This window comes from Microtus ochrogaster, linkage group LG5 (assembly GCF_000317375.1).
Source record: "Microtus ochrogaster isolate Prairie Vole_2 linkage group LG5, MicOch1.0, whole genome shotgun sequence".
NCBI lineage: Eukaryota > Metazoa > Chordata > Mammalia > Rodentia > Cricetidae > Microtus > Microtus ochrogaster.
This window is the reverse complement of record NC_022031.1, coordinates 39652862-39671477: the sequence shown is the minus strand read 5'-3', so window position 1 is coordinate 39671477 and position 18616 is coordinate 39652862. Positions and strand designations below refer to the sequence as shown.

The window sequence follows — 18616 nt, the reverse complement described above, 5'->3', positions numbered from 1 at the left end:
CCCTCTTCTGGCCTGAAGGCATACACACAGACAGATATTGTATACATAATAAATAATAAATAAATATTTTTAAAAAAATAGTGACATGGTGAATAAGGAGGAAGAGAGAGGTACCCACCCTCAGAGAGGTAAAGGCCACCTGAAAGACCCACAGTCCCTCTTAGGAGCACCACTCTGGGCACCAAATCTTTAACATGTGGGCCCTTTAGGGGAGGCATCCAACATCCTGCTGAATCGGCCTCTGGACTGGGAGGAGCTGGGGCTCCCTCCCGTCATGCCTTTGATGCTTCCAAGTGTTGCCTGGACTGGCAGGTAGGCAGATAGGAATTTTGGAAGCAAGCAAACGATGAGGTTATACGTCCTCTGAGACCCAGACAAGCCACTTCCTGGCTCTCTTAGTCAAAACAATTTCCAGCTGCCACGCTGCGCCTGAGTCCACCTTGCCCTCTGCTGACGTCCATGTGCCTTTGACACAAACGTGCTCACAGGCCTGGGACCTGGGCTCCTTCTACCAGGCATGTTGACCTCTTGGAGAAAGGCCGCTGTGAACGCTGAGTGAGATGGATGTGCGGAAACACGGTCCAGCACTAGTATGCGGGCCTAAGAGTAAAGATGTAGCCCCAGATCAGAGAGGTCAGGTGAGTTTCCCTAAGCTCCTGACTGGGTTCAGGTGGAATCTCGTCAGAAGAAACCATTTTACTCTTTCTTTCCAACTCTTAAGCTGCCCTGGGTGTGCAGTGAGCTTGACATCATTAGACACCTTCGTGGATATGTGGGAGTGTTTTCTTGGTAACGACTATAGTTTAGATCTGGAAGGATCCCTGAGGCCCTTGAGTTAAAGGCCCCAGTCTGGTGCTATTGACCGGTAGTAAGACCTGTAAGAGGTGGGGCCTATGGGATTCTCGAAGTCGTGGGGACATTGAGGGGGATTCTAGCCACAGATCTTTCCACTGTCTCCCTCCCATTTCCTGACTGGGAGGTGAACAGCTTCACTCTGTCCTGTCTTCTGCCATGATAGGCTGCCCGGCTACACACTTCAAACCAACGGAAGGTAGTTACCTCAGGTCTCTGTTACGAGTGACAGACCACACATTCTATCTGGGCAGTGGAACCTGGGGCCTGGAAGAGTAAACCCGGGCGTGGGGGCTCCTAGGAATAGTTTGTGGCCACTGTAGGCCACACTCAGCGCCCACAGTTGGCATTGAAGATATGGGCAACAGCCAGTAGCAGCATCAGTGCTCAGGCCTGCGCTCACCCAGGTCCCTGCAGCTCTCCCGCACTGCTGTGGGCCAGCAGCAGCCGAAAGGGCCCCATTGTGCATTCTCTCCTTGTGCCTGCTCTCTCTCTCTCTCTCTTGGTTTTTCTCTTCCCTCGGCATTTCTGAAGGAAAACCTGAACTGGTAGGAGAAGAGGTTTTTCCCAGCGGCCGATCGATACGCACCATGCAGGGCTGTCCAGGTTGACAGGCTGACCTTTCCTGGGCTTGGGTTTTTGCCTCCCTGTTGGGAGCCCAGGAAGGTCTTGCTGTGGAGAGGGAGAGCAAACATCCCTTGGCCTCTGAAGAGCCAAGCTGGAGGCTGGATTCAGGGAGGATGGAGAGAGAAACCTCTTGGAGGTCATTTGCATATCTGCCACCTTCACAGATGAGAAAACTGAGGTTTGGTAAGAAGTAAGGTGTTTACTGGTCACTCAGAGAGACTTTGGCACAGCTCTGTCAAATATAGACACACGCAGACATACATACCTATGTATATGTTGTGCATATTTCTGAATATTCATACATGGGCTCTGTGTATATCCTGTCTGTATGTAATGTGTGTATTAAATAACACAACGCATAATCTGGCTGTGTCTGTGTCGTGTCCTCATTTTGATCACTGTGGTCACGGACAGTTCCAAACAGCAACCGTCCAGGTGCCCGCTGATCCCTGATCCACCACCGGTCACGTGGTTCTACAAGACCACTGGGAGGAACCTTAGCCCCTTCCAGACCTCTTCTCCCCCTTCCTCCTCCTCTTCCTCTTCCACCCTCTTCCTTTACCACAAAGATTTTCTCTCCCAGCCCAGCTTGACTCCTTCAGAAACAGAAGTTGACTGCGAAGTCACTTTGAAAGACTTTCCATATGTTAATTGCAGCCGGCCAAGGTCTGGAGCGGAGGTGGGAGCCCACCATCTGCAGACAGGTCGGCCCCCAGCGAGCTCGCAAATCCCCATCATCTGGCAGGTGTCGCTTTGGGTTAATTAAGAGCTATGAGGAGCCTGCTTTGCCTGTCACTTCTGAGAATTTTTGGAAACTTTGACTTTCTTACCCTGGGTTTTGAGCGAAGGGGAAAATGAAAGCACCTATGATGTTGAAATCGCACGTTTCCCAGGCAACTGCATCCGAACATTTTTATCACAGCCCCCTCTGAACTTAATTGTCATGAGAGTTTCACTTTTGTATTTGACCCATTTGTATTTGGAAGGATGTGATGTTTGGGGGATCCCACGTCTGTCCTAAATACTTTGTTCGGCTTGCTTTCTTTTTGGTTTTTGTTGTTTGTTTGTTTGTTTTTGACAGTACTGGGATCCAAATCTAGTCCATTGCACATGCCGGAGGAGCGCCCTAGCCCTCCTCTGACTTTCTGTTTTGAGATAGATTCTCACTGTGTTGCACAGATTGACCTTGAACTCTCGCTGTAGTGCCGACCCTGAACTTGCCATCCTCTTGTTTCTCAGACTCCAGAGTGACTGGGATGACAGGCCTCTACTATCAGGCTCAGCTCAAAGCTGTATGTTTCTTCTAAGAGAAGAGCCCTTCCCCAACTTAGTCTGCTCAGTGACTTCAATGGGACTCTGGTGGCCAACAGGAGCCTCCTTCAGTGACCAGAACCCGGGTCATCACTGTTACCTGAGATCATATTATGTTAAATGCACACACCTGGGTTCTCAGCCTTCTCTGTAGGGTGATGCTAACATTCTAGAACTTGCCAGGCCTGAGCTTGGGTAACATGGTCCATGCATTTGTCAAATGAAAGCATCAGTACACTTAAATGTATTGGTTTCGTTACATGCAAACTTCATATCCAAAGGGAAAATGTCTTCATTATCTCGGTGATGAACATTAGTTCATAATATGCACCCCGGAATACTTAAGAGAAAATGTACTGATGTTGGTAACTTAGTTTAAAATGTAAAAATGACAAGTGACAGGGTAGAGTGATGGAGAGAACAGCGTGGACATGCCGGGGATAGCCAAGGACGGGAAGAGGGTGGCCAGGGTGGTGTCCTCTGAAGCTCTGCGGAGCCCTGTGCTGAGGAAGGAGGCCTGGGGTGGGCTCCCCTCTCCCCTGCCTGGAGTTTTCTCTGTCAGTCATGACAGCTTCTCGGTCAGGCTGAAATCCAGCCCCTTTCCCCTCAAACTGGGTTCTGCAGTTTGTTTATAACCATGATGCCCCTTGACCTTCTCCACAAGCTTAGGAAGTTGAAACTCCCCTTCCCTCCTACTTAGAAGAAGCTGAACTTCAAGGAAGTAAATCCACATGCCTACGGCCACAAGTCTGCCGGTGGCACGGCCTGGTCTGTAGCCTGGGTCGACGTGACATCCCAAGTCATTTTCTTTTCTCTCAAAAAAGACTTTGTTTTTATTTATGTATATGTCTGTGTGTCTGCATATGTGTATGCCACCTGTGGGTGCCCTCCCAGGCTAGAAGAGGGCATTGAAGCCACAGGGGCTGCAGTTACAGGCAAGTGGGAACTGCCTAGTGTAGGTGCTGGGAACTGAACTCTGGTCCTCTGGAAAAGCAAGCTCTCCAGCTGAGTTGTCTTTCCAGCCCCCCACAGGCCATTTCCTCCTTTCTTCTCCATGGTAGGCAGCTCTAGGCGAGAGCAGGCTACACATGCCTAGGGCATGGCCTGGGCTGCTTCTCTCTGACCTGTTCATATAGCTAGAATCCCATCCTGGGCCACCACTGGCCAACTCTGTCCTGCCTTTGCTCACACAATGCCTCCTGGGGCCAAACCGCCCCTTTCTGGATGCTCTCCCTTAGGTCTTCAACTAAAAGCAAGAGGGAATTAGGCCCTTGTTTACCGCCTCATAGAAAACTATGATGTCCTTCCCAGTTTTGCCTTGTTCCCGGGCTTCTTTCCCACCCTGGCCTGTGGCGCTATGATCTACACTGCCCTTACAATCTCCTTTGACTGCACGTCTTCATCATAACTCCATTGGCCACACGGAGACGGCACCCAGACATCTCTGACTTCCACGTCTGGGGAGAGCACCAGCTCTAGTCTGCGGGTGTTGTCTCAGTGTGTTTTCTGTTGCTGTCACAAAACATCCGAGGCTGGGTAATGTGTAAGGAAGAGAAGTCCATCTCGGCTCACTGTCCAGGAGGTGGGAAAGTGTGCGGGCATAGCAGTGGCACCCGCCAGGACGTGATAATGTGGAGAAAGGCGAAGGGTAAGGGTACCCACGAGCCAGGCAAGAAAGTTTGGACTGACTTTCTACAGCCCACTCTCCGAAGAAGAACTGAGGTCCCTCGGAATGACCTTGTCACCTCATAAAGACCACCCTCAAAATAGTCATGTGACATTCAAGTTTCTGCATGAAGTTTGGAGAGGGTGTCCATATTCAAACCACAGCAATGAATGACAAGCCGTATGGATGCATGGGAGATGAGCTGGAGTGAGTTTCACCCTGAAAGTGGGATCTAGGACTCTCAATTTTAAAGTGTACACACACACACACACAGGCACACACACACACACACATTCCATGTAGGGCATGTGCATCTTTAAGATCCTCCAATCTGGCCCTTCAATTTTCTCATGCCCAGCTCTTCAGCTCTCTCTGCCTTCACCCCTAAGCCTAGATCTTGGCTTGCTTTTGCATAACTAAGAACTCAGCAAAAGTTGAGAATTCCTCCTAAAGCCTGGTTCCAGTTTGTTAGAGGAGTTTCTTCCCATTTTCCTTCCAGTAACCGTGTGTCGTTGCTTCTCTCTGGCCCTGTGATGCAAGTGCTCACCGTAGTCCATTTCCTGTTACTGTAGTCAAATGCCACAGTACTTTCTAGAGAAAGTAGTTCATAGAGTGTAAGGGCTGCCTCAGCTCACAGCTCCAAGGCCTGGGAGGTTCACTCAGGTAGCTGTATCTGGGGAAGGTTCTTCTTGCTGGTGGGGATCCTATTGAGTTCGGAGGTGGTTCAGGAGCTCAGATAACCACAGAACTCCCAGTTCAGGTTCCTCTGCTCAGGAAGCCACAGGTCCATGGTGTTAATGTCCTCCTGCATGGACTCTGATATCTTTAATTACTTCCCCGAAGCCCCGCCTCCAAAAGTCAGTTCAAGCTCCCACACTCTTAATGCTTCTTCTTCTTTTTTTAGATTCTTTTTTGTTGTTGTTGATTTTATTGAGCAGGGAGATGAGCATAGCATTTTTCTCTGCTTCCCTTACTTCCTCTCCCCTCCCCTTCTACCCTCTCTTATGGTCCCCATGCTCCCAATTTACTTAGGAGATCTTGTCTTTTTCCACTTCCCATGTAGATTAGATCTATGTATATCTTCTCTCCTAGGGTCCTCATTGTTGTCTAGGTTCTCTGGGATTGTGATTGTAGGCTGGTTTTCTTTGCTTTATGTCTAAAAGTCACTTATGAGTGAGCACATATGATATTTGTCTTTCTGGGTCTGGGTTACCTCACCCAATATGATGTTTTCTAGATCTATCTGTTTGCTCGCAAATTTCAAGATGTCATTTTTTCTGCTGTGTAGTACTCCATTGTGTGAATGAACTACATTTTCCTTATTCATTCTTCGGTCGAGGGGCATTTAGGTTGCTTTCAGGTTCAGGCTATGACAAACAATGCTGCTACAAACATAGTTGAGCATAGGTCCTTGTGGTACAATTGAGCATCCTTTGAGTTTATACCCAAAAGTGGTATTGCTGGGTCTTGAGGAAGACTGTTTCCTAATTTTCTGAGAAATCACCATACTGATATCCATAGAGGCTGTACCAACATAAAGCCAACCACACTGAACCTCATAGAAGAGAAAGTGGGAAGTACACTTAAATGTATTGACACAGGAGACCATTTCCTAAATATAACCCCAGTAGCAAGACCCTGAGAGAAACAATTAATAAATGGGACCTCCTGAAGCTGAAAAGCTTCTGTAAAGCAAAGGACATGGTCAACAAGACAAAATGACAGCCTACAGGATGGGAAATGATTTTTACCAACCCATAATCAGACAGAGGATTGATCTCCAAAATATACAAAGAATTCAAGAAATTGATCATCAAAAGAACAAATAATCCAATAAAAAAATGGAGTACAGACCTAAACAGAGAACTCTCAACAGAGGAATCTAAAATGACTGGAAGACTCTTAAGGAAATGTTCAACATCCTTAGCCATCAGAGAAATGCAAATCAAAGCAACTCTGAGATTCCATCCTACACCTGTAAGAATGGCCAAGATCAAAAACACTGTTGACAATTTATGCTAAAGAGTATGTGAGAAAAGGAACACTCCTGCATTGCTGGTGGGAGTGCAGGCTGGTACAGCCCCTTTGGATGTCAGTGTGGCGATCTCTTAAGGCTTCTTAATGGAGATGAATGCCAACCTGACTTTTTTGTGGGCAGATTCGAACCATAGACAATGCTTTCATTGGTCCCTGTTGAAGAGGAGGAGACTGTTCAGAGAGGTTTAGTCCCTTACCCAAGGCCACACAGACCCTGAGAAGTGCCGATGGTTGAGCGAGCTCAGCCCGCCTCAGGAGTACTGCAGCCTGGGTTCTCCCTTGTGCTCCCATGCACCATGCGGGGCCCAGGATGGAAAGGACCACAGCACTGGTGATTCCATGCGTCCAACTGTAGACAGCATCCAGACCTGCCTTGGAGGAGAGCCAATACATGCTAAACCTGAGATTCACTGGAGAAAAACCAGTTCCACAGTTGCCCGAATTTGAAGGAAGCTTTATTTAAAATATTAAATACTGACCAAGATGAAATTTGGTCATGACCATCCTGGGAAAATTCCAGGAGTGGCCCTCGGGCACAAGTTGTTTGGGGCTTATATGAACAAAACCCATGGGCCGCTGTACTTTGCCCATGAGGCTTTGTTGTTACTTTTTAAGAACTACAACTACCAGCATTCCAGGAAGTTTCCTGGTCCTTGGGCAGGTGGGGCTTATAGGTTAATTTGGGGTCTTCTTTGTGCTTGGTGCCTTGTGGATGGAGGTCCCACAGACTGAGTGACTGCTATCAGGATGCAAACCCACCCCCAACTTGGGCCTTACAGATCCTTACTTTTTAAGAAATAAAAGCTCTGACTTAAGGGGTTCAATATGAACCAGTAGAAAGAGGCAGGGAGCCCCAAGCTGGGGCAGTCTTTTTCGCTGGAGAAATTCACAAGGGAAGGTGTAACCTTTGACCTCGGGTCTGTTGACTTCGCCTCGGGAAGCCCCCACAAAAAGCTAGAAACAGGAACTTAGGTTTCCTACCCTGTGAAAGCCTGCTCTAGAAGAGGGTTTTATACCCGCAATGGCCAGTTCCCTCGCTGTGGCCACCCCTACCTCCGTCAGTAGCTTGCACAGCCAGGGACATGCTAAAGGAAACCCTTCTGTGCTGACCCTTCCTTAGGGGCTCTGCGGCTGCCTCTGCTGGGGCTTCTCGGAAGACCTCACCATCACACCTCACACGCTGACTGGCCTCAAGGCACGGCCCCAGCTTCCCTCTTGGCTCCAAGTCCCTGCCTCCCTCTGATGTTGGAGTTCTACCCATCCCGAAGGCTGGGCTCCATGACCCTTCAGTGGGCCCAAAAGGGGCCCCAGGACTCTAAGCTAAATATATCTTACTTTATAAGCTGCTATTGTGAATTTCCAGCAGAAATAAGATGCCCCTCAGTGTCAGGCTGGTGGTAAGGAGGTTGGAGTCCTCGGCCTAAAAGACACAGGGATCTAGGTAGGATCTATGGCAGTGGTTCTCAGCCTATGGATCCCGACCCCTTTGGGGCCTTATATCAAATATAAATGTATATGTAAATATATAAAGATATTTACATTACAGTTCATAACAGCAAAATTACAGCTATGAAGTAACAATTATATGGTTGGGGGTCACCACAACATGAGGAGCTTTATTAAAGGGTCACAGCCTTAGGAAGGCTGAAAACATTTGGTCTGTTCTGTCCTTTGACAAATGAGGAAAGAGAGGCCCAGGATGGGAAAACAGTGTCTTAAAGACAAGCAAGTTCAAGGCCAGGAGACAGAAACCTGGCCTTGGAGCCGTGTTCTGGCCTGAGTAATAACATCTGTGATGCAGCTTTATCAATACCGTGAGCATCACAGGGTGCTGGGAGGTTCAGTGAGAATCTGGACATGGAGGACTGATGGAGGAGCATGCCACTATGGCTGACATGTGTTGAGCCTTCTCTGGATCCCCTCCAAGTACCACGCGAGCTTTGAACTTGCCCTAACTTTTCAAAGAAGGCGCTGAGGTACGGAGAGGAGTTGAGCGATCCATCGAGAGTCCCAGAACTTTGAAGAGGCAGGCTCAGGATTTGAACCCATGAAGACTTTGTGCCAAATCGATCAAGGACTGGCGTCCACCTGGTCAGTCTGCTGTCCCACAATCAGTTTTGGTACTCTATGGACCAGATCTGTGGATAGCTTCCCTGGTAGTGAGACCCTGGCTTCTCCACCCCATATACTCCTCTAGCTTACTGTATAGCGAGCCAGATAACCAGGCACCATTGCAGCGCCCCCAACAGGTGGCTGGACAGCCTCTGGGTCAGCCTCATGTTTCTGAGATGGCCACGCTCCCCTTACCAAGAATGTACTAGTCTAACAGGGCGTGTCACAGGACAAGGACCCAGGTGCTCGCCTCACCATGACTATGAGCACACCAGGTAGGGGCCCCAGTGACTTTCTTTCCTGCTGCGCACCGGATGCTGTAGTAGATAATGGATCAGAAATTGCTTTACATCTTGGCCTGCAGCAGATGCTACAGCAGGTCCCTGGCTGTGGAAGCTGATGATGGAAGACGAAGCGGTGGCCGTTGTCCAAGTGAGAGGCCTATTTGGTGATTTGTCCCCAGTTGACCTGGGTCTTTCATTCATTGGTTCCCTTTCTCGCTCACCCGCTCAGTGAACAATTAGTCATCCGTGCATGCTAGATGGTTACCAAGCCTGGCAATGAAGCTTGGGATCGAGACATAAACAGACAAAACTCTGTCCCCAAGGAGTTTTCAGCCTCGTGGAAGAGACAGATAATTAACAAGATGAGCGTGGTGAACAAGACAGGTTGGGATACGATGAGCTCCGTGGAATAAACCATGGCAGGACAGGAGGGTGGGCTGCTCGGGGAAAGCATCCCAGGGAGGGCCTTTACTCCATGGGGCCCAGAAAGAGGGTAGGAAAGAGCTTCAGGGACTCTGTTCCATGGGGGTACCAGTGAACTACTGGGCACCCCGTCTGCCCTGTCCGAAACAGGACACAGACCTGCAGGACCAGACTGCACCCAAGGCAAGGCCGCTGAGACACTAGAGGGCCATGCAGGACACTCTGTGCTAGCAAGAAAGGCTGCCTTCTGGAAGCCACACAGGCAGAAGAACGTGGTGCTACTGGCTTAGGCTCACTCCTAGTGGATTTGGACGCTGCTCATGTACCTTCGCAGGCCTCCAGGGGTCCGTGTCACCTCACTCCAGCTGAGTGGCCTTGAGACTCGCTCCACTGGGGATGGAGCTCAGAGAGGCTTCCTGGAAGAGGTGGCCAGGCAGTAGGAAATAGAGTGCTAATCAGAGATAGACCAGGCACGGCACTATGAGGACGTCCCTCTGATGGGCAGTTCATGGTGTCAGAGCCTTAGGGACAGTGTGTCCCCCTATCCAGGCTTCCATATCTCCACGTTCCCCCAGCCTGCTTCTCAAAGAGGAGGAGGAGGAAGAGGGAGAGGGGGAGGAGGAGGCACTGTAGCGCTGATGGATAGGCCAAGGCTGGGCTGCGCGGCCCAGCACTGTCACCACGCTCTCCCTCTGTATGCCGGAACCTGACACCCTGACCACTGAGGCATAAAAAACAGAGAATTGGAAGACTCAGCCTGTCAGGCTAGGAGTGGCCCCAGGAGAGGCCTGAGCAGGAGTGTGTGTGCGTGTGCGTGTGCATGTGTGTGTGTGTGTGCGTACCCTCTGCCTGGGTTTTCCTATGAGTTGGGAGGAGGACTGATCTCTTCCAAAGCCTCTTGCCCTTTGGCCTTTGTGCATTCCCTTTAGGGGGATTGTGGAGTCACGCTTGGCCGCAGGGCGTCTCCCAGGACCATGTAACCCCTGTCATCTCCAGCAGGGGAGGGCCTTACCTGGGGTTCAAGCAAACCATTCAGTGCCCCGCTGGCTTTCCTTGCCCTGCTCCAAAGCCTCCGCTAGACACAGCAAGCTCTCAGACACTCAGTGCAAAGACTTGAGAATGCAGTCTGCCCTCTGGGGCCCCAGCTGTAGGGAAAGGGGAGGAGGAAGTGGGCAGAGTCTGCTGCTCCGAGAGTGTGGGGACAGGATTTGAAGCTGTGCCCTGGCCTACCTGGTAGAAAAGAGACTCCCTTGGGACTGCTGAAAACCCAGGGATCAGCCAGGGTGGGTGCTTAGCTCTTCAGGTTGCTGGATCTTGGTGAATCGTCCTCTGGGTCCACCCTACCCTCCCTTCACCCATGAGCAGTTCACAATGCCTTCCTGAGCATGCTACAAGCATGGACAACTGTCTCCTCCACAGGGCCTAGAAGACCCCAGCCTACTTCCTATGTTGTATTTCCTAAGCATTTACCCTCCTCCCCCTTCGAGGCAGCAGAGCTGCTGTCTACATAATCCAGACACAGCGGGAGGCCTGTGTCTCATTCCCTGCCCAGCTGGCTACCCTTCCACAGTAGCTCTGCGTTCACAGCACAGGGGGACCACACTAGAGCTGAGGTCGTGGAGAGTGGAACCAACCCACACTAGGGTCCCTTAGGAGTCTCAGCCGGTGCCAACAGCCCAGCAGACTAGGACCGAACCTAGGCAGGTGTACCAAGTGAGGCCCCACCCTGTACCTGGTGACTCCGTGCCTTCCATTCCCACGGATACAAAGTGCTTTGGGGTGAGAGAGACAGCTCATGGCATGAGGATGTGGCCCTGATGTGCTATAATTGATTACCGAAAGTGCCCGAAGCCCATGGAGGAGACAAGTGCTTTCAATATTCAGTATTTAAGCTGGCTTGAATCCACAGCCTTTTCTGAGCCTGACTTCACGTTTGTCTCCTGTTTGTCCCTCTTCCTACCTCCTGCAGGGAGTGAATTTTCGGGGAGTCCCTACAGCCACCCTCAGTATTCTTCCTACAATGATTCGTGGAGGTTCCCCAACCCAGGACTGCTTGGTGAGTAGCTGTCTTGTGGGGTCCCTGGGTCCTTGGCTGCCCTACTTGGCCTCTCCATTGGGCCAGGGTCCCTCCTGAGGTCTGGCCACTGGGGGGAGATGGGTCATTTGCCCCATAAATGTGGACTATAGGGGCTGTTATGGTGGTCTCAGGGCAGTCAATTCCCCTGCAGCTCAAGTGAGGGAATGTGAGACAGGAAAGAAGAGAGAAAAATGCTTGCCCATGAGGAATTAGTATTTCTTAAGAACCATTAAATATAGTGCAAATTCCCTAAAATAAAAGGCACTGAAATGCAGACTTGGATTGAATGGCGCTGGCTGCCTGGAAAACTGTCTTACGAAGGGCTCTGAGGCCCAGTGATTGATTAATGATGTCTGCTGTGGGCACAAGTAGTGCCAGCTCTATTAGCAACCAGCTGCCCTGTGGCTTGCCAAGGCATGCTGTGTAGGGCTCAGCTGGTGCCTAACCTTTATCCAAGACTCAACTGGAGAATGTCCATGGCTGGAACAGCCTGGTCTGTGAATATCATCAGTATTTGTACACAGACAGACAGACACATACACACACCCCAAGCAGGACTAGCTTTGGAAGAGCCCTTTGGTTTGTTAATTAAACCTGCATGAAGCCAGCAGGTGAGTATCTACCAAAGTTGGAGTAACTTGAAACAGAGGTCCTGGATACAGATTTCACCTCCCCCCCTTTTTTTGGGGGGGGGGGTTGGAGCCTGTCCTGGAACTAGCTCTTGTAGACCAGGCTGGTCTCGAACTCACAGAGATCCGCCTGCCTCTGCCTCCCGAGTACTGGGATTAAAGGCGTGCGCCACCCTTTAACCCCTTAGCAGGTAGAACCAGCCAGTCAGTTTGCAGGTTACAGTGCCAATCTCACCCCTATAGTCAGCTAAAGGTGTTCTACTTGGGGCAGTGAGTGGAGAGAGGAGGAGCGTTTGAGACTGCTCAGGCCTATCAGTCCGTGTTAACAAGGCCTCCTTCAGCCAGAGCCCACGAATTCCCCGGATCCTTAATTATTTCCAAACCCTAGTCCTGTGAAGTCTTAGCCTTGACTCCCCACTCTGCCCCCCCCCCACGCGGAGCTGGGCGGCGGTGGCACACGCCTTTAATCCCGGAGGCAGAGGCAGGTAGATCTCTGTGAGTTCAAGGTCATCCTGGTCTATAAGAGCTAGTTCCAGGACAGGCTCCAAAGCCACAGAGAAACCTGTGTCAAAAAACAAAATAAAACAAGACAGAGACATGGTACAAATGCCACATTTCTCACTACCGCCTGAGCTGGGCATGGGCCATGGTCTTGGGACCCTGGACTGCTCCTAGCATTCTGGTGTGCCATGCACACCTGTGGATGAAATAGGAGCATGGGCAGTTGGTGCTCCGTGTGAGGGAGAGACCCAGCCTGCCTTACAAAAGATTGAGACTCTCATGAGATCTGGTTTCCTTCCGGCTGAGCCCTGATCCCAGTTCTATATGGAGACTCACAGGGAGTGTGTCTCAAAGAGGTCCAGGGCCTGTGGGAATGGCTTACTAAGGCCACATTGACCCAGGGCTGCTACGCAGGACTTCATGGCCTAGGGAACACGAGAAGGGCAGAAATCCAGCCCACGGGTGGCACAAAGCCCCGCTAAGAGGAGTCACCATTATGTGCTTTTTACATGGCATCAGTGGTTAGCAGTAATACTCCCTTCTGGGGGCTTAAGGGTCACAGCAGCGGGGATAAACCCACCCAGGAGTGGTATAGGAGTTGAGGTAGTTGTGAAATATGCACAAACGAGGGACTTTGAACAAGGCTGAGAAGCTGGGAACAGATTGCAGGGCTGTGGCGTGTCCAGAGGGGTGGCACTGGGGGCCTTTTCTGCTCAAGTCTGATAAAAGCCAGTTCACAGCCCATAACATCAGGCTTTGTCCAGTGATGTTACAGGCTGGGGGTGAGAGAACCTGGAGCAGGTGCCCCTGTGCTAGGTGCTGAGGGCTTTCGGGGGGGCTAGAGAAAAGGGCAGAAGCAGAATCAAGACTGATTATCTACAGTTCTGTTAGCACTGGGAAAATGCGGTGCAGGGTCATCACATTTTATCCTTTCCAAAGCCCTATGGGAGCCACCCCACTGTCTCTGAGAGTGGAGGAGAAGAGCAGACTCATTCACCCCAGGTCACATGTGGGCAGGTGTCAGAGGAGGTGTCTCCTTGACTCCAGAGCCTGTATGTTTAGGCAGTGTGTGATGGAGCTCCCTCAAGCTCCCTAACTGATTCAGGCTGGGCAGTTACAATTGGAAGGAGACCTTAGGTCCCTGTAGACACAGGTGAGAGCCCTCAACACTCAAGCCTTGTGTGTGACGAGGACAGCCGGCTGGTTTTGAGAGCCAGGTTAATGACTTATAATTGCAAACAACAGAATTCACTCTGGTTAATTTAAGCAAAAACATATTTAGTGAAGGACATCAGAGGCTCCCAGGATCTCCAGGCAGACTCGATAAACGGGCATGGGACAAGAGCCAGGAACACACTCAGAGGCATGACCGGGTTGCTCTGCTGTAAGCATCCCATGGCTGCCAGCTGGCAGGAGGCAGCTTTCCTTAGGTGCTTGACAGCCTCGGGAGCTGTTCCCCACCACCGTTCAGGCACACTGTTTCTAGTAAATGGCGTCCCCCAGCCCACTTCCCGAAGGTGCTTCCTTCCCCATCAATGTCCAACACAACAGAGTCCAATAGGCAGCTCTCAGGTAAAATGCCTGTGACCCAGCAGCAAGGGAAGCCAGGAGGACAAGCCAGAGGCAGGCCTGTGCCACAGGAAAAGTGCCAACACAGGAGGAGTGGGAATCGTGTGGGCCTGCAACATGAGACAAGGCTCGGTCCGCCAGGCCACCTACCCGCCTGGGCCTCAGTTGGCTTGGGGATGAAATGAGGCTGGTTACCATGGTAGCCTCTCTCACCAGCACTGAACGTGAAGCTCTTGAGGCCCGGTGCTCTGACTCCATAGGGATCCTGCTGGCATGTAGATGAAGACACGTGGTTCAGCTGACCATAGCCTTGCAAATAGCTCTGGTCTGCTCCCACGCTCCCATCATATGGGCCCTGCCACAGAAAGACCCAGTCTGATGACTTCTTGGGTTTGGGGTGAAAGAAGCCAGGAATGTGGGGGCCTGGCCTGTGTTTCCTCAAGCTCGGGTGAGCCCCTGAAGACATATATCACAACTCACTCTTCCCACTCAGACCAGCCTTGCACAGGCTCCCCGGTACCCCAAGCTGGCCTGGCTGAAGCCTCCTTTACCAAAACAGCAAGAGTGAGGGCTGACAGCTACCCTCAGCACCTCATCTCATGGGTTCCCCCATCCTGTGGGATCCCCCAGGCTGGCCAAGGGGCAGCAGAGGCAAGCAGAGCTGGCAGGGTTGGCAGCCGAAAAGCAGGCCATGGTCAATTAGGATTAGAATAGGGGCGCCTGTGGCCGCTGTAAAGGGATTAGGGAGGGAACCAGCCCTGAGCCAGCCGGGAATGGCTGTGTCAAGAGGTAAATTGATGATAATGTGAATTAGGGGGGAAAAATGACAGAAAGAAGGACAAGTTTATTCTAGATGGAGGTCTAATGGGTGCCAGGAAGACAGACTGCTTTGTGAGGTGATGTTTTCATTTTCTGTGGTAAATCAAACCCTCAGCTGAGGCTGCCACCCAGGCTGGCTAAGCCCTGAGGGGCGAACAGAGCTGTGAGAGAGACCTGGAAACCTCACCGCAGGGGCTGCTAGAGAGGGCTTCTTTCCTTCTACTTCCTGCCCCTTGTAGACCCTTTGTGGACATAGCCCCCATGATTTTCATATCCTCATGCAATCTCCAGACCTGCAGGGAATGAACCCCACCCCCACCCTGTTGCTCTCCCATCCCACGCAGGAAAGAGTCAGGTCTGGATTAGGGACATGACCTTGGAGGCAGCAGGAGAATGTCTTTGGGGGATTCCCGGGTGTGCGATGCTTGCCTGGGCCTCAGGGAACAGCCAGGAGAGGCTGCCACACTCTCACTGCCTGGGCAAGAGTGGATCAGCCTGTGAGGCAGAGCGTGGAGGGAAGTCAGGATGCTGAGTCCTCTAACTCTATTGCATGCTAGCCGTATGTGGTTCGACAAGTATCCTCACCCATAAAACCATCATAGTTCCTACTAGATAAGAGTTAACGGGTGTAAGTCCGTAGAAGGTGGCATTTCCACAGCATCATCACACCCTCATTTCAGGGTGCCCTCACATTTGCCCCCCTGTGACCCCTTTTTAAAGAGGAACACAACTGAGGCTTAGGGGAGCAAAGCCACCTGGTCATGGCCTTCCACCAAGACACGGTTGGGCCTGTGAAGAAAACCACACAGCTTCGCTCCCACTTAGGGTGTCCGGGAGAATGGTCAGGCTCCACCCCCAGTTATGGGGAGACCCGGTCAGGGTTGGTTGGATTTGAATGAGACTTCAGAACAATTCCAAGCCCGTTCTTCTGGGAATTCAACCCATTAGGCCTACCCCAATAAGACTGGCTGATAGGACCCGAACTTCTATCAGCTGCAAAGAGTCAGTCACTCTGCTGTTTACCTGGAGCTGTGTTATGGTGGATGAAGCCCTCACCAAGGACACATATCCTTGGTTCAAGCCAGGATTCAGCACTGAGGTGTGATGTGAGTGGGTTTTTATATTGCTGAACATCTGTCTCCTTGATGTAAAAGATTTGAAGCTTTGTGGTTCTGAGAATCCAGCCAGATCCCTGGATCCTCAGCTCCCCAGGTCCCTGGATCCTCAGCTCCCCAGGTCCCTGGAGAAGAATTTTGGTACAGACAGGAAGAGGCCTCACCCCACATACACTGCTGCAGCTGCTCCATGTCCACGCCCATGTCCACGTCCACGCCCATGTCCAAGTCCACACGCATACCTGAGCCCAGGCCAATCCCACTTCTCTCAGTAGTCACCAGAGTTTGTCTGAAAGCCCAGCACCCCAGGGCACAAACTCCTTTCTAAATGCTTTTCCCTGAGGCGGGTCTCAGCATAGGCTGGCCTCCACCTCTGGGCAGTCTCCTTGCCCCGGGCTCCTAAGCCCTGGTTGGCACATGCAAGCCAGCATGTGTGGGTCAGTTTCCCCTTAGCTCTGAGTGTCCGGCCATGTTGAATAAGTGGCTCTCCGCTGTTGCCCCTCCCTGCCACCACTGAGGTCAGGAAGGGAGCGAACTAGCAATGACTACACAGGGTGGCCACGGGGTTTCTCCACTCCTGCTTGCTCGCTCAGGGACCATTGTGCCTTCATACCAGAATCCTCCCTGAGCAGGGCTGGGAACTTGGGGCAAATGCTAAGAAGGCCAGAGTCTAGTCCTGTCTATTCGGTATTCTCTGCCCTAAGACAGAGGGAACGCACCAAAGAGAGAGGTGGCCACAGCGTGTGACTCAACCTGGGGAGGAAAGTGAGCTCATGGCAGAGTCTCCCCAGAGGAGAGGGCAGGGCCGAGGACTTGAAGGAGGCCTAGACAGAAGAGAGGGTGGGAGTCTAGGGCCGGGAACCACAGGCAGGGGTCCTGTGTCTGCTAGGATGGGGGTCACTGGCCCTGCCCCTACAGTTGAATGAGATGACCCATGTAGATGATAGCGTCAGGCACAGACTTTGGGTATGGTATGGAACATGGCTGGGAATAATGGGAAGTGTGGCCAGTAAGTCCAAAGAGGTTGGCCAAGGCTTGTCAATCAAACAAAAACCTGAACCCTTTTACTCTTGTAGGTAAGGTCTCAAAGATATTTTTATCCAAGTCCAGACACTAAATATTTTAGACTTTGTGGTCCATAGGGACAGCTACCCAGTTCTTCCCAATGTCTTGGAAGGAGCCAGAAGCCACACAAAAGGAAGGAAAGACCACGTGCCACGGCCGGGACAGAAACCAGGGGCTTCCGTCTACATGCAGTTCTGGGCAGCCCTGATCAGGCTGGCAGTTTAGGGAAAAGATTAGGACAAAGGTCTTAGGGAAGCGGACAGTGGCCTGGGCAGATGAGAGGACAACAGGACAGAGGTGGGGAGACTGGTGGGAAGGGGACCCCCAGGTCTGACCTCTGTGCCCTCTCGTCTCTTCCAGGATCCCCATACTATTACAGCGCCGCAGCCCGAGGAGCTGCGCCACCTGCCGCAGCCACCGCCTACGACCGCCACTGACCCTCAGAGCCATGTGCAACAACTCTCACCATGCATATCATTGAGGTAGACAGCTTCCCGATTCCCAAGACAGACAGAGGGACCCGACAAGTCCGTCTCCCACCCCATCCCACACACACTTGGAGCACCCTCCCTCCATTTTCTCCTGCCCCGGATCCAGGTAGGGCTGTTGGACTTCTGGGTTCTCATCCATTTCAAGAGTCAATCTTGACGAGCTTCTCCCAGGGGTGACAGGCTTCTCTGCTGTTCTGAAGACGGTTGCGGCCAAGCCCCGCCTGCCAGTCCTCCTGACCGTCTGCCCATCTTGGAAAGGCCAGCTGGCTTCACAGCACCCATGTAAATACCTTCTTGCTTCTCTGTGGACCTGAGGGTCTAACAGAGCAGATTACCCACAATGCATCACAGGATATCTTCCAGCTCTGCACAGAACACCCCCCTCTGCCCTGGGGCCCTGTCAGTGCTCCAACTCAAAGCTGTCTTTGAAACTGACAGCAGCCACCTGGAGGATGCCTGGCCTCCAGTTCACTCCACTTCTCTGATATCTACAAGGCTCACTGGTGGTCATGACGTAAGCTTCCCCTGAGGCTCCCCACAAGAGAAATACACCTCGGGGAGACGTCCTGGCCTCTTACCTTCATTTCCACAGAGTCACCACAGCGTCAATAGTCCTTTTCTTAATCCAGGGACTCCAAGAGAACTGTCTGGGACAGCTGCTCTCCTAAAGTAAGAGGTCGTCCAAGTGTGGATGGCATTGTGACTCTGGATGGCTCTCTGGATCAAAAGATCATTGGACCCAGACCAGGGACAAGCCTGAGGCTTTCCTGGTCCTTCTGGCCCCTGGAACCAAACTGAATGTGTTTTCCAAGGCATGCCCAAGTTCAAGTCACTATGGACATCAGCCATGGGCACTTCACAGCTGTCCTTTGGAACCCCAACAACTGGATTCTGGGCAAGCCTGTCCCAGCCACAGGGACAGTGGTTAATAGAAAGGACTGATGTCTGCACTGAGGACCAGCACATTCTGCGGGCATCAGCCAGGACCTGGGCTTCCTCGCAAGCAGCCCTGCCACCCTTGGGAAGCACAAAATGTGG

The 18616-nt window shown here is 51.6% G+C and overlaps 1 protein-coding gene across 1 annotated transcript in view; it reads left to right on the top strand.

Moving 5' to 3' along the window:
* The window catches only part of Pax5 (paired box 5), a 164981-nt gene extending 147333 nt beyond the window's left edge, over positions 1-17648 (top strand). Inside the window, exons 7-8 of the mRNA XM_026786608.1 lie at positions 11282-11368; positions 17448-17648. Of these exons, the coding sequence (XP_026642409.1) occupies positions 11282-11368; positions 17448-17573 (213 nt within the window). The 3' untranslated portion in view covers positions 17574-17648. The remainder of the gene's footprint in view (positions 1-11281; positions 11369-17447) is intronic.
* Positions 17649-18616: the final 968 nt, after the last annotated feature.